The sequence below is a fragment of the Acanthaster planci genome, linkage group LG06 (genome assembly GCF_054643075.1).
Source record: "Acanthaster planci isolate LZ-2023a linkage group LG06, COTS_SCS, whole genome shotgun sequence".
NCBI lineage: Eukaryota > Metazoa > Echinodermata > Asteroidea > Valvatida > Acanthasteridae > Acanthaster > Acanthaster planci.
The window spans coordinates 1,311,064-1,332,785 of NC_141782.1; the positions used below are offsets into that span (position 1 = coordinate 1,311,064).

At 43.2% G+C, this 21,722-nt stretch overlaps 3 protein-coding genes across 4 annotated transcripts in view; 1 reads left to right on the plus strand and 2 right to left on the minus strand.

The window, feature by feature from the left end:
• The first annotated feature begins 77 nt into the window (after positions 1-77).
• Positions 78-6,385, plus strand: LOC110974818 (ileal sodium/bile acid cotransporter-like). 2 transcript variants are annotated; one of them, XM_022226705.2, is made up of 6 exons: positions 78-184; positions 1,239-1,364; positions 1,611-1,709; positions 2,154-2,347; positions 2,783-2,987; positions 3,311-6,385. In XM_022226705.2, exons 2-6 carry the CDS (start codon positions 1,245-1,247, stop codon positions 3,818-3,820), a joined length of 1,128 nt encoding a protein of 375 aa, XP_022082397.2. In that variant the 5' UTR covers positions 78-184; positions 1,239-1,244; the 3' UTR covers positions 3,821-6,385. The 2 variants fall into 2 exon arrangements, with proteins under 2 accessions (XP_022082397.2, XP_086993704.1); XM_087137578.1 differs by lacking the exon at positions 78-184 and adding an exon at positions 191-672.
• Positions 6,386-6,602: 217 nt separating this feature from the next.
• LOC110974862 (ileal sodium/bile acid cotransporter-like) lies at positions 6,603-11,989 on the minus strand. Its single transcript, XM_022226772.2, has 5 exons — positions 11,345-11,989; positions 10,166-10,264; positions 9,669-9,862; positions 9,112-9,316; positions 6,603-8,642 (listed from the first exon to the last, which is right to left on the minus strand). Exons 1-5 carry the CDS (start codon positions 11,471-11,473, stop codon positions 8,172-8,174), a joined length of 1,098 nt encoding a protein of 365 aa, XP_022082464.2. The 5' UTR covers positions 11,474-11,989; the 3' UTR covers positions 6,603-8,171.
• Positions 11,990-12,082: 93 nt separating this feature from the next.
• LOC110974757 (uncharacterized) overlaps positions 12,083-21,722 on the minus strand; it is a 37,501-nt gene continuing 27,861 nt past the window's right edge. Inside the window, exons 6-7 of the mRNA XM_022226608.2 lie at positions 21,238-21,448; positions 12,083-18,939 (exon numbers count right to left, since the gene is read on the minus strand). Coding sequence (XP_022082300.1) covers positions 18,065-18,939; positions 21,238-21,448 — 1,086 coding nt within the window. The 3' untranslated portion in view covers positions 12,083-18,064. The remainder of the gene's footprint in view (positions 18,940-21,237; positions 21,449-21,722) is intronic.

The following is a 21,722-nucleotide window of genomic DNA, read 5'->3' on the forward strand; positions in this document are numbered from 1 at the left end:
ATGCGGAACTCTTTCCGGGCAATCTTCTGCACTGGTGCTAGCGTCACCTCCGGCTCAAAGTCTGTGCAGTGCTTCAGTGAAATAGCGCCCTCTTCTGACACTCACTAGCCTCTAAGTTATTCAGATATTCTTGTGATTTACTTCGAAGTTCTATCGAGATTCTTGGTCCTCAAAGTTTATTCAAGTAAGCTTTTTTTGGAGAGTAGATAATAAAGCCCACGTCCAAGGTATACTTGAACTTTGAAGTTGAAGATATGGGCATGATGGATATGGATGAATAAGTTAGAATGCCATTTTTTGGTCGCTGATTTGGCCATGGTATTGGCAGAGGTCGTGTTTCAGATGTATTGATGATATAGGCCCTGGCCCGAGGAGCGTTACCCTTGAAATGTTTGTTGTAATTAAGGTGACACCCCGAACCCGACCCCCATATCTTGCATCATCCTTTCTGAGAGTTAAGTTGTGCCCTTTGGTCTTAGCTGGGCAGCCCTCTTACATTGTATGCAAATGATAGCCAGGACACTTGGGCCAAGTCCCCCTACCATGCCTTTTCCAAGTAGCCACGAATGCACCCAGTTTGCAGGCCGGCAGTGAAGTAAGCACATTTATGTTTTCCTTGCTCCTTCTGTATCCGCAAATTCTGCCCTGAAAATCTGGTCTGCTGTAGACTTGGTAAGTTGTTGCTGAACTTCCTTGTTTTGTACGGTTATAAGTTTTTGGCTTTTATTTATGGCCATGTACTTTCATGATTTTGTAGACAGACTCAAGAGAGAAGTGTCTAGATTTGAGCAGACGGCTTCCTCATCTCTTAATATGAACTTTAGTTTCAAATAAGTCTTTGGAAAAATCCAAGTTTGTGTCATTTCAGAGTACTGGCTGGATTTATAAGATGAAACGACACGCGCACATGACAAATTATTCTACTTCTTGTGTTAAACTTGTCCAAGGCATGACTGTTTCCTTCATTGATCCTGCCTCCATGATTGGTCATAGATAGAGGGCTAGTCTTGTCTAGCCTTGGTGGACAAGAACTGTGTCAGGTCAGCTCGAATGAATCTAGAACCCATTGATTGCGGGGAGGCGAGTCTTTGCAACATTTTACATTCTTGTTCTTACTCAAGCACATGAAGTGAAAAACAATCTTGCCGGAACTAGAGCTAGGTGGGCCAGGAAGGTCACTTGCTTTATTCTTTGGCCTTATATCCTCACTGAATTTTCGTGAATTCTTTTGGCTGTAGTTTGCAATGGCAGAGACCGCAACTTTAGAAGCCTATGTTGCTGATGGAGATTTAGATGGGAATTGGACGATCTCCTGGAATTCGACAACTCCATCCATGGACCAAGCCCCACCCAAATACATTGAGGTATGGGACGAGATATATCTTTAGTTTTGTTGATCATTCTTACAGGGACTTGTACAAGTCTATTTCGGTCGTGCATCGTTTATATGCATGTATATGGGCCTTCGGGACCTTTGACACAATTGTATTTGCTTTGCTAATGGAGCAGGTAACAGTTGCTTGACCTCAGACGAGGTCACAACCAGTTGGAAAACAACTTCCTTACTAACAATTAGTGTTCACAGAGTAGATTTTTGTTTGTTTTGGCAGGACCTGAAGCAAGCCAATAAGGTGATCATCACGGCCTTGTTAGCGGCCATCATGGTTGCCATGGGTTGCATAGTCACCTTGGATGACTTCAAGAGAGTGGTAAGCCATGTCCAGTTCAGGCGGGTGCTAGACCCATAAACAGGGCCCTACATAGAGGGTACATGTATACTCCATTGATTTACTTGGCCCTGTACCGATTGACAGTGATTTCTTTCGATCAAATTTAACTGGGATGTCCGGGGATATTATCAGACATCTGTTGGATCTTATGAGCTGAAATTGCGCCGATATGTTCATTACTTACTGGGCTAACTATCCCCAGTTTGCTATTTGCAGAAAACTCGCCTTTTCATCGTTTGGAGGAAAAACTGTTGCCTTCAGTTGGTGTTTCCCCCACTCCAAACGAATTGAATTTGTCCGGAGTGGGGAAAATGCCAACTCCTCCAAACAAGGACAGGGCGAGTTTTCTGCAAACAGCAACCAGGGGGACATGGAAGACTTGTGCCTCAGAACAATTTTGCTTTGCGTGTCTTTTACCCCTAGCTGCGCCGCCCCGTCGGTGTCATCATCGGGTTTCTCTCCCAGTTCGTGGTCCTCCCCCTGACGGCGTTTGGTCTGGCCCACGCCCTGCAGCTCAAGGCAGGCTACGCACTGGGACTCTTGGTCACAGCCACTTGTCCCGGGGGTGTCACCTCCAATCTATACACGTATTGGTCAGACGGCGATGTGTGCCTCAGGTGAAGAGTGGTTCAGATTTGTAGACAGAGGGAGGGTGTATTTTATTAAATCGTCATGAAAAAATATAGTGCCTCTCCTGATTTGCATCCGTGTTCCTTTTTGTCTAGAGATGTGATGTGTTGAATGTCTATTCTACTCGGAGGTATCCAGGTCTTGGGTCCGGGGGGCAAGGTTTTGTTTTTCTAAAATTCACCGCCCAAGTTGTTTGTCCACAAAAGAATCCTCACTCACTCCCTGCAAGAAAGGAGTCTTGCCATTTCTTAGCTGTCTCGAAAATGCTGGCACTTCCAATTAAAACAAAAACAGAAAATGAAATTAGCAACATGTCATTGGAACGGACTTGATCTCTGCTTTGATTGGTTTGTGTCTTTAACGGAATATGAAAAAAAAACATACACCGACAATATTCAGAATGTGTTTTCTCAATATGCCAGCATCACCATGACAACCCTGTCCACAACCGTCGCCATGGGGATGATGCCACTCAACCTCTTCATCTACAGTCGGTCCTGGACCAGCGAGAGCGCCGTGATCCCATACGGCAACATCGCCATCGCCTTGGCTCTCATCCTCGTGCCCGTGGCAATGGGCATGTTCATCAAGTACAAGAAGCCATCCTGGTGTAAACTGATCACGCGAGTAAAGACCTTCCAAAGTTATTTGTCGTCACACGTTGCGCCGTAAAACAAATGACCGAAACAATTTTGTGGTCAAAATACCATCAATTGAGTTGTAGCTCACCGACATGAGACAAATCGTTTCCTCACTGTTGGCGCATCGAATGGGGATACAGAAAGAAAGTTTCCTTTCCAGGGGTTACTTACTGGAGGCCATGCTAGAAATAAAGTAACCACTGGGGACGAGGTTGAGCTGCTGAATTTAAGTCCCAGTTACAAACTCTGATCTTCAGGGTCACACGCTTTCTTAGACTGACATCACTCTTATTTCTTGTTTTTTACCAGCTGGGCAGCATCTTTGGACTGTTGGCCATCTTCATCAACATCATCCTAAACGGCATCATCAACCCCTCCATGTTCACCTCCCCGTGGCAGGTCTGGTTCGCCACCTTCATCCTGCCCTTCCTCGGCTACGTCTTCGGTTACCTCTTCGCCCTGGCCCTGCGCCGCCCCCACGCCGAGTGCCGCACCATCAGCTTCGAGACGGGCGCCCAGAACATCGGCCTGGCGCTGGCCCTCCTCCTGGTCACCTTCGAGGACAGTGAGCTCCTGGCAGACATGTTCGTCATCCCGTCCCTCTTCGGGCCCTTCTTGCTCTTCAACGCCATGGTGCTGGTGGGGCTGTACCTGGCGTGGAAGAGATGGTGCGGCAGTATCGACAAAGCCGAAGGGGCCGAGGACCATCGGGAGGAGGCTGTACAAATGAGCAGAATGGAAGAATCTGAGACCAGTGAAAAAGACAAGGAAGCCAGCCCAAGAGAAGTGCACCTTGTCGAGTCGCCCCGAGTCTTTTGATGATGTTTTCTCCAAGTGCCTAATCAGTATGTTCAACACAGAAGCCTAAACAACAAGAACTAGCCTTGTCTATCCTAATGACAGCAACGGCAATATTCATGCAATTTCTTTCTTTTTATTAAAAGTGTTTGGGTCAGAATTTCAAACTAAGCGGTGGAGATCTGCCGCCGTTGTTCGTCTTGACTGTAGCCTGAGGTGGAAAGGTCATCGGTCAAAGGACTCCTTAACAGATATGTACTATAAACTAGTTGCTTTGAAATTGCACATTCCTGAAATAAGTCACCAACCCTAACATCCTCAGTCTTCCAGGGTCCTCCCAAACTTCTTAGATTTTACCCAGAATTGGCAGTGATGAGATCATTTGTACATTTTGCAAGGGGGGATAAAATTGAATGAAGACCAACATTTTTTGGTGACTTTTTATGCAAATAATACAAATTTTAATGTTTTGTAAGTTTATTTTTTTATGAAATGAAATGAGGAAAAAAAATAATCAAATTTATTAGATCAACCATTGGCAGAAGTTATCGTGTAAAGTACTTGTACATGTATATAAATATTGTTCCACTGAGAGAGTTTGAGGTGTGATTTCATTTCTAGCTGAAATCTTGATTTACTGTCACAGAAAATCGACTGCTTATTCATATCCATTCTGACATGCTGTGAACTGGATAAGAATCTTCAGTTGTTGATCCTAGAGGCTTTTCAACAAAGAGGATTATAGCACGACCATTTGGCTGAAATGAAAGTCCTGATACCACCTTTGTACAGTCCAATGGAGATTTCATGTACACTCTGTAAGGGAACTGGTGCCCAGATTGCACGGTACCAGTCATTTGTGCTAACGACACTGCGTGGGCAGATCCAGAACCAAAATATTTTTTTGGGGTGGAATTTTTTCAGGGGGGAGGCTAAAATTTGGGAATGAAGTAACCTTTGACCTTTCCAAAGGTTGCAGCCACATATGAATGCTTTTTACACACGTTTTGAAGGAGTGGAAATGTAATGTAGAGACTTTGCGTGGTAGCCATCTTGCAGGGCACTGCTTTTGTTCCACAGGGAAACGTCCATTGCGCATGCCATTTTGAACAAAACGGTCCTGTATGGTCTAGAAAATTGCCTTCCATATTTCAAAAACAACACAGAAAATTAGCTCTTTACCTTGGGGAGCAGGATGTCTCCCACCCCCCCACAGATTACCGTCGCACCACATTCATATTCATATTTTGAAAATCTCTTTCCTGCAATACAGAGAAGTTGTTATTAATTTAAGGGCATGTTTTTTAAGGCAGGTTATTGACAGTTATAATTCATAAATACGAAAGCGAATCTTTCTACTCATATCAGTCTCGAAACGCGTTACACGACCGTGTCTTGACATTTGATTATGCCCGCTCAATGTGACAATTCCCAATGCATAAAGCACGCGCTGGCACCTGGATATGAGACAGCCAAATTGATTCTGATTGGTCAAGAGTCTGTGTGCACGCAGAACTTGCCACGCGCGTGCCAAGTCCATATAAGGAGATTCTCCTGGACCACTTGCACAAGGAATGTACCATGTATTAACCGACCAAGCACATATTTATTCCATAATTTAAACCGTCCACGAGCTGACCATACTGAAATAATACTTCTACCAAGCTACTTATCTCAGTACATTGTGTGGGTGGCTTTTTAATATGCGCAATGTAAGGATGGTTGCTCATACGTAAGTGTCGTGAAAGCTGCTTCACAGTACATGTATTAAACTTTACAGTACACCCTAGTAAACTGAACATTGTTTATGCTTTCTGTATTGTTTATATTGATAGCTAATTGAGGACCTACTAAGTAAAAAGTACTTACTTTTATATTTTGAAATGGGTGTCATTGGGAGACGAAAAGAGAGCGAAGGTGTTTTCCTCTCCTGTGAAAATCTAAAATTGCTTGAAAAATTCCTCAGAATTAACCCTTCCACTGTTTGTGATTTAGCACTTTGATGCTGACAAGTGTTCCCCCTGCCCCAAGGGCAATTATATTCTCTGACAACTATAGGTATTAAATTACTTGTGAATATTTTATATGGATATCTTTTTCATACCGAGAGATTTCTCAGCTTTTTAGCTGATTTCAGCATTTATTTGTTTTGGATTTCAGCTTTTTTTCCTCACTGGCTTTGTACAAATCATAGGAGATTTTCACAGTTCAGTTTTTTATGCCTTTTGCAGCTGTTTTCAGCTATTTTTATCATTGGTCAATCTCACCCCTGTAAACCTTGCTTGTGCATAAATTGATAAAGCAGATCGCCCGATTGTGTTTTCCCTTTTCATAGCTACGTTCTATTCCATACATTTGCCAACTCAAGTAAAATATATGCCTTATGAGAGCAAACATATTTTATATTTGAATTATATATTTGGTAACCAAGTAATAAGTGATTAATTGCATTGATGAGAATTTGTAACAAATGACCTTATACTCGGTAAGAATGTGATTTTACCAAGGGGAAATAATTTTCTATTTGATGCAAGTCACCATTATTAATATCATCATTGAATAAACAACCATTATTTAAATTTGTGACTTTTTATTCCACTTTTTACTTTTTTTAAGCTAACGAGCTTTGATCATACTGCCTCTCGTCAGCTGTGATATTGCTGAAAAACTAGAGCTACTTGATAAATGTGAGATATTCTCACAAAATGAGACAGAATTTGGCAGAGATGGAAATGGATGGGAGTGCGGGTTATTGTTGGTGATGGAGGGGGTTCAAGTCCCCTTGCCAATACATGAAGTTGAAGTTTTGTACTCTTGAAAATGAAGGATTGGTTTCATTACAATACAAAACAAAAACTTGTACTCTGCGTTTCTCACCATTTTATAGTCAAAACTGTTTTGTAAACATAAGATTTGTGAGGCCAGATCTTCAAAAAAATTCAGTGCGTTTGTATTTTGGCTGGACTCCCACCTGTGCCTGGTTTTAGTTGCCAGAACGTCTCCCAAAATACGTTTGGCTGAATATTATCCCAGAATGGACATTCTTGTCATTTTTTTACCTTGCTGATGACTATGTTGCATTTACTAAAAATACAAATATATCTTCCGCAGCAGCGTATCCAGCTTTTGGTGCCAGAGGGCACAAATTCAAATGTGAATGCGGCTTTGGACTCATTCAACATGATGTTGTTTTCTGAGGGTTTTGTGCTAATAATTGATAAATAAATATACCTATTTATTTTCCTATTCACCTATTTTTATTTTTTTTATTTGATTTCATTTTTTTCTTTACCCTGGGGAGACTGTCAGTGTCAAAGCACTGTTTTCCTTAGGTGCCCAGCAATTACAATCATTACAAATTGATTCCTATTAGTTATGAATTACTCGCCAAATAATTAAAAGTCCGATAGTACACAGGGGAGAGATTTTGGATTTCAGTTTTTTTCCCCTCACTGGCTGTGTACAAAAGTACAGGAGATTTTTACAGTTCAGCTTCATGATGCCTTTTTCCAGCTATTTTTACCATTGCGCAATCTCACCCCTGAGTACATAGCACTAAACAGAAAATACAAAATATATGAGGTACAGGTAAGAAAACAGAGAAGTTAGCACCGGAAACTAACATCAAAACAAAACTTCAAAAACAACAAAAACGAGGCTCACGGAGTAGAGCATGTTCCAAAGTGAGTTTTTAAATTGACTACTGATGTAGGGAGAGGACACTTCAATGGTGTTGGGAGAGCATTAAATGCATGGGTTCCCACGAACCACAAATTTACGCTCACCAGATTTAGTTTTAGTAAATGGAACAAGGTCACCATAAGAAACGGCCCTTGTATTACATGTATGCACATTGGCAACATGGATGAAGCAGTTGCATAATTGTGATGAAAAAGCCAGTGTGAGACTTACAAACTAATGTGATCAGATGAAAGGTACGTCTTCCTTCACCTATGATGTATTATAAGTAAACAAATAATAATCCGCCTTGGGCAAAATATTAAATGAAGAGATTAATTTTCATCGTTTGTTGTCATCTCAAATTATGAATGAAGGAAACCTGAATATTATATAATCTATGATTGATGAAAAATAATACCTTTAAATCTCTGACCTCATAAAACTTCAACCTGATTCTCCATGTTTACGCTGGCATTATTATAAAGTAACAGGAATGGCTAATGCCGCATCAAACAAGATTCTATGTGATTACACTCAACTTCAACTTCAGGGCTATTTACTTTGCAGTTTTAGCCTGAATTTCCTTGATAGTAATAAACTTGGGGGAAAATAATGAACACAATCATTCCTCCATTTCTTCCCTTTTCATTATGTTCCCTCCTATCCATTTGTTGAGGCTGGTTTGCCATTTTTATTCAGTGTGATTGTAATTTTCCATCTCACACCGGTCCTTTCCGGGTTCTTCTGATTGCTGGGCTAATGGGGATCCGTGGTGGTCCTGGGCCCCACTGACACCCCTGCACCACCGTTTCCAGGCCAGGTAAAGCCCAGTCAGCCACAGGCTGTGCAGGGCGAGTACACCTCCGTAGACGTTGGGGATGACGAGAAGGTTGTTGAGCTGGTCACTGCCTTGGAAAGTGACCAAGAGGAGGACCAGCGCCAGGCCAATGTTCTGGGTGCCCGTCTCGATGGAGATGGTGCGGCACTCGGCGTGGGGGCGGCGCAGGGCCAGGGCAAAGAGGTAACCCAAGGCGTAGCCGAGGAGGGGTTGGATCGCACCAGCAAACCAGACCTGCCAGGGGGAGGCGAACATAGAGGGGTCGATGATGCCGCCGGCGGAGATGGTGAAGAAGATTGCCAGAAATCCAAAGATGCTGCCAAGCTAGGTACAACAATGGAAAGGACAAACAGATGGCAGCGTGAAAAAGAGAAGTTAGAGTCAGACAGATGAAGTGCAGGAATGGGGAACTTTGAAAAAAACAAGAAAAAAATACTTCTGAGGAATCATTCTAAATTGTTTCCTGAAAAGAATTGCATTCATTTTTGGTTTATTCTTTGTGTCTGTGAGAGTGAGGGGGGGGTGCACAATAAAAACGAGAAACCATACCCAAGCTAGACGTGACAATTTGTGTGTTTATGGTTTTGATTGGGTAGGGTTGAGTTGGGTATGTGTGGGTTGGGTGGGGTTGGATCAAGTTCTGGTCAGGTTGAGCTGGTCTAGTTTGGATTTGGCTGAGTTAGTTTTGGGTTGGCTTAGGTTGTTTGAGTTTAGTCGGATTGGATGAGTTGCGTCTGGTTGGTTTGGTTTTGCTTTTTATTTTCCTATTCGGAGGGGTGGAGTTAGTTTTTACCAGGGTGATGATCTTGCACCAGGATGGTTTCCGATACTTGATAAGCATGCCAGCAGCCACTGGGACCAATGTTAGAGCTAAAGCAATAGCGATGTTACTATATGGGATCACAACGCTCTCGCTGGTCCAAGACCGACCGTAAAGGAAGAGGTTCAGAGGCATCATCCCCATGGCAGCAACTGTCGACAGGGTCGTCATGGTGATGCTATCAGTAAAAGAAATCTAGCTTTTTAAATTGCTGTTTGATGCAGCATTAGGAGTGGGACAAAATTACTTACAGAAATACAAGCCACAGCTCCATGTGAGTTGTGACTTGCAGCTGTGTATAAGTAAAACAACAATTTTTGTTGTTGGACACTGAAAATCGGTTGAAAGTGCCAGTTGTCAGTGCTACAAAACAAAACAAATTATTACATCACTGAATATGTTTGCTTTTCAACAAGCCAAAATATCTGATACTTTTGGAAGCATGCAGAGGTTTTTCCCCCTGCCCGGACCACCACTTTATTTTCATTTTTTCGTCTCTTGTGCTAGTCCACCTATAATATTTGGCTTACCTGAGGCACACATCGCCGTCCATCCAGTAAGCAAACAAATTGGAGGTGACACCCCCGGGACAAGTGGCAGAGACCAAGAGTCCCAGTGCATAGGCTGCCTTGAGCTTCAAGGCGTGGGCCAGACCAAACGCCGTCAGAGGGAGGACCACGAACTGGGAGAGAAACCCGATGATGACGCCAACTGGGCGGCGCAGCTGGAAGCAGAAATACATTCAAGGGTGGACTGAACACTGGACCAAGATATGGGATTCCAGCGGAGAGCCAGTTAAAGGCAAAGGGTGACAGGATTAGTTTTGGTACTGATGTTCACACTTTTTTTCTGAAGCTGACTAAAACAAGTTTCTCATCCACACTTTTTTTTTTTGTTAAAAGGGGGCTGGGCAGCTCCTCTTTTTTTTTAATTAGGTCTTTCTTCAAAAATGCACTTTTGATGTTCAGATGTGAACCTCTCAGGATCAATTCACTGTTTGTTTGTTCACTGTTTGTTTGTTACTCACCGTTCTCTTGAAGTCGTCCACAGTGACCACACAGCCCACAGCCAACATGATCACAACCACTAGAAAAATGACGATCACTTTGTTGGCTTCCCGGAGAGCCTATTTTGAAAAACAAGGGGATTTTTCCTCCTCTTACATCTTTGAAAAACATGACATTTAAGTAATGCCCGAGAAAGAAGCTCCACTCAGACAAAAATTGTGTCCATAGATCAAGGGCAACAGAAACATACCAACACTTTGTTAGGTGGGTGATTTTCAAATTTTCTTTGGATAGTAAGGTATGTTGTTCCTAAAGCAACACCCATTAATGTGGTGTTAATATACCTAACTCATTGCCTGCAAGTCAAGTGTTGAGAAGTTTTTGAAAAGCCATCTTTAAAAAAAAAATTTAAAAATGGTAGTCACTGAAAGGTACTGATGCCTCAGTGTATATATCGGGTTTTGCCCTTACCCAACGTATATATTAATAAACACTGTATGCTCAGTGCTTGTCCGAGAGCTTGCGAAAAAAGACACAAACTTACTCGGATGGGACTCGAGAAAAAACCCGCTATATAAATTAACATCCCCAATGCAAAAATACATCTTGAAAATAGTCTGCGCTACCCGCTGCTTTACCTGACTCGGACCGGCCAGCCGACCCCGGCAAGCTCGGTGGTCGAGTGGTTAAGACGTCTGCACTAGTAAGCAGGAGGTCGTGGGTTCGAGTCCCACCCGAGGAAGCTTGTGTCTTTTTTCGCAAGCTCTCAGACAAGCACTGAGCATACAGTGTTTATTAATATATACGCTGGGTAAGGGCAAAACCCATTAAATAAATTAACATCCCCAACACAAAAATTACGTCTCGAAAAAAAGATGCCCGAGTTGTTAACAACTTGGCTTCTGTGAACATGGTTTTCTACATTAGTTATACTTTGCATCTGGACCACTCTACCAGTGGTGAATCTGGGGTACACTTTGCAGGGGGGACTTGAGGGGCCTCATTTTCTGGAGGTGGGTATTCAATTGTTTTGATCACAGTTAAAACAATGACCCAGATTTTCTTTAATCTCTGAGTGGGTTACCCCCCCCCCGAACCTGATTAAGGGAATGTTTATTAATACAGACCCAGATTTGATCGAGCAGTGTCCAGCCATGAGACCCCTCTATCAGCAAAGCTTAACATTGGTCAACACATACCTGGGCGTATTTGGGCAGGCCTTCTTCTGGGGATGCATCAGTCACGTTTGCCTCTGCCATCCAGCTGGCGGTCCCGTCTTTCCCGGGAAGAGAATGCAAGATGTTCACAGGCCCGGTTGCGGCAGCCATCGCAACAGTATTTGTTGGTCAAAAGAACAGACGGCAAGCAAGCGGTCAACGTCCAATTGCAAAATACAAGCGTTCCGAAGCCAGTCGCTGCAACTTGAAGGCGAATATTCTAACTCTGCCATGTTATTCACTAGGTTTGGTGATTAAAGTTAATCTATGTAAAACTTTGCCGGCCTGAGAATTATGAATATGCAGAGTGGCATGAATATGTTTCGCATTAATTAACATTAACAAATTGACATTAGCATTTATAATGAGGACAGAAGGATGGTGTATGGTGATCAAATGTAGATGCCTACTCCAGAGTTCAGGGGAGGCAAGACTTTCATCCCAAGAACAGAACTGGAACTCAGAAATGGATCGGATCGGACCGGACTATAGTGTTCTTCTAGTATTAAATGGAACAGCCACCAAATGCCAACATAAAGAGTTTACACTACACCGTTGGGTCCCATTAGAGCCCACATTCTCCTGAATCTCGAGTTGGGTTTACGCGCATGTAAGTGATCAAATGCACCACACAACATGAAATATCACAAAAACATTCAACCTACTCATCATTACCACTAGTGAGCCTTCAAAGAAAGTGAGATACACCGACCACAATCATAAATACTTCACCAGACATGTTTTATTCCCTTTCGTCCACCATTTCTAACAACGTTGAGGCAAAGTAATAAACTTAAGTAAGACTGCCAAATCATAGAATATGAACCCTCCGAAAAAAAAAACCTGCCATTGTGCAGGGACCAAGGCAAAACACCCATGACGGTTTGAAATTAATATTTGCCAACAGGACAAATGAGTGAGGTATACAAAAACCGTGCAAGTCTTTGGTAGGAATTTGCCTATTGTGTACATTTGAACTGCATGTTTACAATCAGAACGCAATCCCAAGGCATCGTCCCAAAATATGAGAGACAAAAACAAAGGAACCCCCCCAAAGCAGTGTGAAGCTAACCTCGACTCCATGGGCTACGTGCGCGTTCCTTCACTGGCCTCCGGGCATGTTGAATACCAAAATGACGCTGACTGGCTATTCAAGATGAATATACAGAAATGTCAAGTCAATCGCGCGCGTCTTTGAAAAGCTAGATGCTCCGCCCGCATATTCTCCTGCACGTCACGCACGCGTAACTCTGCGTCACGCACAAACGCATTGATTGCAGTGCTCATTTAAATATCCCAAATATCGGGATATTTAAATTATCCAATACCAGGGGTTAAATCGTGCAAGGCAAGTGGGAACCAACATGGCGCGGCGAGGTCATATCCATGGGAACGAGGTTGGTATCAAGCCTCCACTTTGCGGCTATCCCTGCCACGCTCACTGGGCAGAAAATGGCATTAAACCAGTAGTTTGGGAAATATCAACGTTATAAGTTGTGCACGTTCTGAACAACTTAAATACTTCACCCAAGGATTATCAATAGACAGGAGCAGTATACCGCCATCTCTCTGACCAACAAGGCTGACAACTTTAAATCCAGTTGAAATAATACTGACAAAAATGAAACAGATGACTGTAGAATAGCACATTTCTGATTGGATGCCTAGAGCTGTTGCTATGGCTACTGATCTATGCTATGCTATGACATACTTTAAAAAAACTGGACAGCTTAAGTTGTGAAACCAAACAAATTTGTTAAAGATGCCCAACTTTTGACCAGGTCCAAAAGAGACACAATTTTTGGTTTGGGTATACAATGTATTAAATTCCTCTCCCAAGTACGACCAGCGGAGATTTGAATTCCAAACATTCAACCACAAGACTTTATGCACATTTATTTCAGTTAAATGCAAGTTCACTTTCCAAAAGAAAAAACAAACAAACAAACAAACAAAATCTGGTCTTCCTCCAGTCTGAACTGACCAATGTTAACCCGTTAATTTTGGACCTTTTAAATGCTCAGCCGAATTTATACATTCTTGTTTTCCATTAAGTATTCCCAGCATTTTTATTACCAGGAGGATATAACAAATTATGCTGAATAAAGGTAAGGGTTTGATACACACAAAGCACAACTTATAATTGATTTATCATATACTTCAAATACCAGAAACAAAAACCAGAAATACAGAATGGTTGATTTCTCAATTTACTATTTCACGGTGAAGGTGGCGAGTTAAGTGAAGAGGCTTACAGTTGGACCATGCAAGGATCTCTCTTTATGAGTATGTGTGGTGCTGTAAAGAACCGGACGGTACTCATTCTTTTCAGAATCACGCCGACTCAAAAAGAGATCTCACTGCACGGCGCTACTGTAAGTCTCTTTACCTTAGCAAAAAGTATTCCTGAAGATATTTTTTTCATTTTTTTCAGTCTTGCCACTTCGTGTATGCGGTTATTTCAATGCTTTGGAGAGTATGCGCTTGGCTTCAAGCAATTCAATAATAAACACTGGCAAAGAAAAGAAATAACAGGGACAGCGGATTCAAGACATGGGGAGAAGTGGTGTCAAGACGATCCCCGTTATCATCGATTGGATTTATGCGTCTGGCTGCGAAAGTGCAACCGTAAGTTGGTTTTTTTTTTTTTTTACATAATGCCACATACAGTTCTGAGGATGTTTCTATGAAAGTGAAACACAGGAATTTTTTGTTTAACGTGGGGGCACAGTGTGGAGGCCGGTGGTGAAAAATGAGCAAAACAGGTATTTTAGTTGTGTTTGTCAAAGGGGAGGGACAGCGTGGATGGATATCTTTCTTTTTTTTCTCTTCCATTTTCCTCTTCCTTTTTTTGGTGTACGGCATCTTAACTTTCACAGCCAATAAAAACCGATTGTCGATCAAAATTTGTGCCTTTACTTTTTAATCTCTATACTACCAAAAGAGCTACTTCAACTGACAGAGATCCTCCCTCAAAACGTCCAGACATAATCTCCTGAGCTTTTGATGAAGTAACAGGTGACATACTAAAGAGGTAGGAACGATTAAAAAACAACCAAGAAAGAACTGAAATACACTTGGGAACTACGAGAAAGACACATAAAATCTACATGGGCGGTGGGAAATCAGTAACGGAGCCAGGGGTGAGATCGGAGGGCCGTTTAATATCCACTTAATAATCAAAAGAGGTTTCTTACTTTTCTGTATGTATATCCAACAGCGCATTCAGCGCCAATTACAGGATGAAGTGATGATTAAGAAAGCAATGAAGAACTGTTCACTTTTAGAGGTGGTAGGAAACCCCCCGGGTAAAATTCCAGGGAAAACCCACCGAGTCGGGCAGGGACTGAAAAACCCAATCCGCATGCTGACCTGGGTGGGATTCAAACCCGGGTCGCAGAGGTGGAAGGTGAGAAAAGAACCACGACACCAACCTGACTTCTGAGGGGCCCCTACGGCAACATAGGGGCTTGTTCGTTCTTCTGGTTTCATTTCTTGTTCATCACATCAATTTTTATACAAAGAAATACCTTCACGGTAATCTCAGGATTTGCCAGATTTTGACAATCCTGGTGGAAAAAATCCTGACAAATCTCACCCCTGCAAAGCTTGAACAAAAACTGGCAAAAGAACAAACAAGCAAAGCGGCTTCAGTTCCACAGAGCTCGCACAGGTTCCACCACTGAGCTGTGTATACACCGCTACTCTATATACGATATTAGAGCACCAATGCTGGACGAATACTGCTAAATGTCAACTGCAATCAGTTAACAACCGCGTGTTTGATGAAAGTCCTAAAAATGTGATTACCTGTTAACACTTACCACTAATCTCATTTTTTCCCCAAAGAGGATGCAATTTATGCTACTTCGTCCCCTAAACACATCCCTTTTTTATAATTAAGTTGTCAAACTAAAGAATGGAGAATTAGGTATATTCACATACAGAACAATGGACAAATCTGGGTTCAGTACTTTGGGTTGCTCGACAAATCTCGAGAAGGGTAAAATTACCCACAATACATTACTCGCTGCTCTATCTGACAAGACATGGTAAAAAAAAAGAAATAACAATTGCTCTCAAACCGACCAAATTATCTTGAAAGTGGGCGTACAAGGACCATTAGATAAAACGATGACTGTTGCCATGGCAACAAACCTACGCTACCAACTACTATCTGCTGTCAAGCAATTCTGTCACGACAGATCGCTAACAGGGACCCATATGACCCGAACTCGCCTTCATAATCGCACGAAGATCTTGCGTTAATTCTCAAAGACGTTAAACCAAAGACATGTACTTAAATCAACACATTCTAAAAACCATCCCTTTATTACTTTTTTTTTTATAATTATCACAACTTCTAAAATCTATAGCCTTAAAATCTCCTGGTTCATACAAACAATAAAACAATGAACAACTTTTTTGGAGGTGATTAAGAATAACTTACGTTCAGCTTTTTTTGTTGTTGATTATATTCATACTAATCCTTTCTGATACAATTTTTTTTGCACACGTTAATTTACATATACCGAATGTACATTTACAGAGTTCACAACCTATGGTACATCTGCATACATAGAGTGTCTTCCAAAAACAAAGTTATCATACAATCACAAGATTAAAACCATTAAAAATCCCCTACTGCGTAGCCCGCTACGGCAGTCTATTGATTCGACAAACACCTGGGTGACCAACACAGCCTTGTACACTATGTACATGTACACGGTGGTAGGGCCCATTGACTCCGACCAGCGACAACGGAACTGGGTGCGGTAAAACTGTGGGCCACGATAGGTTTCTGCAGGGCTGATGTCACTGACGGCACGTGAATATAAACTGTGGTAGGACGATTAAAAGCGCTGTATTCAGTAGCAACACTGTTGCACGTGAACTGCACATTATGATCAATCAGCAGTCTTGGTGATGATTACATCATGTCTTTGCATTTTACAAAAGGGGGGGGGCACTGTTATTGTGGAAAGATGTCATGGTGGAAGAGAATGAGTTTTTCTGCTGTGTGACTTGATGCCCAACATCGCCCTGCATGCCAGCTTCCGTTACCGATCGCCAACGGACCCACCTGCACGCGAGACAGAAGTGCGCGCACAGCAGCCATTTTGGAGGGCATGAATAATGCAAATAAGAAAAGACAACTCCAAGATGTCTGCTATGGGGAAAGGTCTCCACTGTCACCAAGAATTTGGCGAGATATAAATTAAAACCAACAAAGCAAACAAGAATTACATGCATACACACGCGCACACACACCCACACACAAAACCAAAATGACTCTGATAATATGCACGCTGATTAAAAGTCTAGCAAACCCGCTGTTAACGTACGCATTTTCTCATAAACAATCATGTACACACATTTGTATACATGTGAAAGCTCTGTTCTTCGGCGTCTTTGAATTCTCATATATTACAACGTAAAAACAATAAATTAAAAGAGGCAAATGAAAACAACAATATTATATGGAAAGAGGGGGTCGTGTTGTCGCATAAAGGTTGAAAATCTGTTCCATGCCATGGGCCCAAGTGAACAATTTGTCAACCCAAACAAATCTCAGACAATGTTTTTCTCGGAGCAGATAAACAAAACGCCATCTTAATCTTTGAATTATTTCTTCCGTTTGATTTTGTTTTCGTATCAAAACCTTGATTTGTCTCTTTTACTTTGATTTTTCTTGCTCAAATGAGTAAGAAAAAAAACGACATGGTTCCACCAAGTCTGAAGAGAAAAATCTCAAATGTTGTGAAAACATTTGTCTATGTCCATTTCTCAAATTGGAGGGTCCTTCAAACAGGTCTTGGGTCCAAGGGCTGTCAGTTCGTCACATCAAATTCATTTTTCTAGTGAGTATGACATTTTATCGTAAACGGACAGAGGCCCAATCCGACCAGCGGCGTGGGTCTCATAAAATTTCTTACTTTATATTAACAAACTACTCTTAAATTCCCCAACAAGGTCATTCCCACGTGGTGCCAAACAACACATTTTTCTCCTGTACATCTTCAACTCCGCAACTTACAACTACTTCCTTGTAGAGCATACACGTAGCTTAATTTTAAACTAACTTTTGCGGTAACATTTTATCGACAATCTTCTTAATCATTATGACCCCCCGGCTACCCCGGTCCATCTGCAGAGTTACATCCACGCGATTCTTGTCCATCCAATCACATGACCACATACAACCAATCTAAACATATCAGCTACTGGAGTCGTCTTCATTCCTGCGTAAAGCGAGGGGGGGGGGAAAATCTTGGGCCTTCTACGTTTCAATTCACTTTTTTTTTTTCATTTCAACATAGACAAGACTGAGGATACTTGATGCTGATCACTGATCGACCCCTCGCAGGCAGAAAACGGGTGAATTATTGTTACTCGGCTACAGTTCTCGATGAGAATTCCCTACACACTACAACAGTCGACACAGGGTACAGTTACTTGGCCTTTGATAGATTTGTTAGGGTTTCAATGGGAAAGTTGAGAGTGTAGTGAACTGTTTCTTTAAAAAGACGAGCAAGTTTAAAGGGGTCGGGCAGCAGTTTCATTAGAAATCGCCGGAATAAACAAAAATCGCGACACTCCTGCAGAGAACACTGAACCTTTCATGGACTACATGGGAAAATCTCAAAAGTGATTTGGACAATCGGGTGCCTTGCCCGACCCCTTCAAACTTGTTCATCGTTGTCAAACCAGCCTGCAGCAACTGCTGTCTGATTTGGCCCCGGGCTTGAGCGGCGATTCATCTGTATCTGTGCTGCCGATGCGATTCCGCTTTTTCCGGATCTCTTTGTTGCGGCCTTTGGTCGGTTTGGCGGCGGCCGCGTTGCTGTTGAGGTCCGGGTCGTTCCTCTCCCCGGCCAGGTTGGAGCTGTCCCTCTTCAGCTGCTTCTTGGCCGGTGAGGAGCCGTTTGGCAGATTGCTCTTCTCAGCGTCCCTGGGGATGATGTACAGGTTGCTGTCCGAGTGGCTCAGGTTGTCCTTCTTCGGCCACGCCTTGACCGTGCTGTCCGCGCTTGGGTCGTCCGAATCGCTGGGCGTGGTGTTGTTGGGGTCGATGGCGAACTTGCTGATGCTGTAGGAGCTGGAAGAGTTGGACGAGTTCATGCTGAGGTTGCTCTGTTTCAAGCTCTCCCGCAGTTCGTTGCTCTTCTTGCGCTCGTAGGCATTGCCGCCGCCCGGGTTGCTGCTGCTGTGGTTGTCACCACCGGTACCCCCGCCGGAGCTGTTGGAACCGGTGTACTTCCCCCCTCCGGCGGCGGCGCCAGGCCCGGCGTTGTTGCTGCCCGCCCCGCTGCTGCTACCGCCGTTCGGGGGTCCGTCTTTACTGCCCCGTCGCTGGCCCTTGCTGGGGAGGTCAAACTTCTCTGAGCGCCGGCGAGTCTCGGTGTCCTCGTCGCTGGCGTCCGAGGAGCTGTAGCCACCCCGGGCGGCCACTTTGGTGCTGGGCTTGATCTGGTGGGGCGTGTCCTTGGAAGGGAGGGTCTTACGATGGCGGATCTGACGGGTTACGAAGGGGCGGTCCAACCCTCCCGATTTCTCATCATCGGACTCCTGCTCGTCTGTCCAAAAAACCAAAGAGGACAAGTTAAAACTTTGCCAATTTGGCTCTTGTAGTAACAAGTTTTTAGGAAAGAGATTAACAGAGAAAAGGGACTGTCAATCAACCTTCTCTGTCCCTGATCTGCACATCCCTACTTCAGCAATCCAAGAGGTCATGAACAGACTCCTAAAAATAAATTCAGCACTCCCATTGTCATGTAGACCAAAACGTATTTTCTACGGCTTTAAATTTTGCCAGAAGAATACTGGTGCAATGGAATGGGAGAAACTTCAGGAGTAGGATTAAAACAATAAATAAATACATAAATAAATAACGTTGCAAGAAGGAAACTGGTCAGAGCAAACATATTGCATATAGTGCGGTCACAAGAAACACCAGCAGCGGCCAAACCCAATCAGAACTTGGGCACAGCAAATTCTCTCCGGTGAAGTTAGAACCGTCAAAGAGTTGGTGTTCGATTCCAAACGCAGGAAGAAACCAACTGAATATCAACCTCAAGAGAGTGACGGCCAGATCTGAGAAGGCAGAATGTCGGTTCCCACATTTCTGTGAGATGATTCTACCTAATATTTCGTAACAGTTTGCGAGACAGGTGTAAACCTGTTTGTAGGGTTTCTTTCTCAGATAACACTGGGTATCTCGTCACTCGACAAGAAAATAATGAGACAACAATTCCAAGCTCCATTTCTCTCGAGTCAAGTCTGATTTTGTTTAAGAGAAGTTTTCCCTTATATAAATACAACCAGATTGACAAAGTGGAGCTTCCCGTGAATGAACGGCGGCACACTAGTATTAAAAAAAAAAGCAAGAATGAAGGGGTGAGACTGTGAGTTAATAAAGCAACACAGATGCAAGCAAGTGAAATGAGACCAAATCTACACGACACAGCCAGTGCAAGCGACCCAGCCTGAAGGCATGGCAGTCCTGGGATACAGGTACTTGGTAGTGACACGCACGTGCAATATGCAAAGGCTACTAGTACCCGTTTCTACGTGTATATCCTCGGGGAATTTTTTCAAAAGTGTGTTGAAAATTTCAGTTTCGGAGGAAATTCAGTCCTCTTGGAAAGGAAAAAAAAAAAGTGTCGTAATCTGGCTTTTTCTTTCTTCTTCTTGAACCGTTATGTACATGTCCTGAAAGCATTGAATTGTCCGTGGGCTACAACTATGGCTGAGTTCGGGCGGCTTGCTCTCGTTTTTGTTCAGAACGGCTTGATTTGTTGTTCGTGGGTCAGTCGCTCAAACACCGGGAATGTACAACCGGTTATAAGTGCTAGTAGTGATTTGTGGCAAGCAACATGCAACATGGCAATGTCCTTGTGCAGTCTTCAAGAGTTGATGTTGGATAACTGGGCTTCCTTCTTTTCCATTAAAAAAATTCATTTCTGTCATGGAAAATTATTAATGTTAATTTTGCAAAACTTTCCATTGTCTTTGGCTTTTCAAAGCCATATCGGTACTTTTTGCGGCTGTTCAAAAATCAAATCTCACGAGTTTTTCTGTGTGTTCGTGTGAAATCCTGTCGAGGAGGTGGTGAGTGATCCTGTTCCGAGAACAGTGTTCTTCGGTCGTGTTCCCACCGTTTGAGCGCGAGAACACGAAACCCGTGTCAGGAACGGACCGCCCAAACTCGACCTATAGGTCATAAATGTTTAACGTGTAGTGATTGGATAGTTCTGGGCGCAACACTGACATGGACAAAAACCACTGACAATACTGCGAGGACACGCACAGAGAACTGCACACTGCAAAATAAGAAAGACACAGGGGGTGCTGGCGGGCAAAGCGCTGGGTGCTTTGGGCCAAAAAGAAATCCCGACTGACTCTGCTGCAACCACGACAACCGCCGGGCGGGAAGGAACTGGGGGGGGGGGAAATCTAACATCGATTTGCCAATTCGTAGTTGTGTCTCTGGCTGAAGGCTTCTGAGTATGCTCATTACTGTCTTTCTCTACCCAACTGCAAATGAATTTGACATTGCTCGTGAGTTGAGATTACGACCCCGAAGATGACATCACACAACGGTGACCAATCGCAGGAACCCATCGAGAGGTTTAGCAAAAGTTTAGATTCACCAAGGTTTTTTTATCTGACACATTGGATTATTTTTTTCGATGCCACATTGTTTTGAACTTAGCAATTTTTTTTAAGCTTTCTATACGGGCATGTCACTGTAAAGTCTGAGGTTTATCTTTAAAACCAAAGCCCCCCCCCGTAGTTTATGACTTTCTCCGCCCTACCCCAATTCTCTGGGGGACATTTCTGCAAGCATCAAGCAGCGGCTGGGCCATACACACCTTCTTCCTCAGTAATCTGATTCAGGACGGTCGGGTTGAGTCTCGTGGCCGGATTGTTGGGCCGGGCGTTGGCCCCTTGCGGACGGCGGGCCTTTCCCCATGAGCCATCTGACGGCGACGACCCTGCTGCTGTGGCGGCCGATGATGGCGAAACCAAAGACTCCGTGGTCAACTCCATTTCCTCGTCGGCAATGTGCTGGAACTCTTCCTCCTGATTCCCAGTTTGGTTTTGGAATTTTTTTTGGGTAAACGTTTGCGCCGAGTTCCGGAAGGAAATAAGCAAAAGGGGGGGCAAACAAAAGCATGGAAGTATGGATGTAAAAATGTTTGAAGAGAACATTTATCTGGTCTTAAGTTTCACCCAGTTCTTTGACTAATACAGTTTAATGCAAGTAAGATCATTTGGAAGTAAGAAGCGTCCACCGCAGCGAGATTTTGGACGAACTGGCAAAAAAAAAAAAAAAGCACCGAGACACAATCAACTA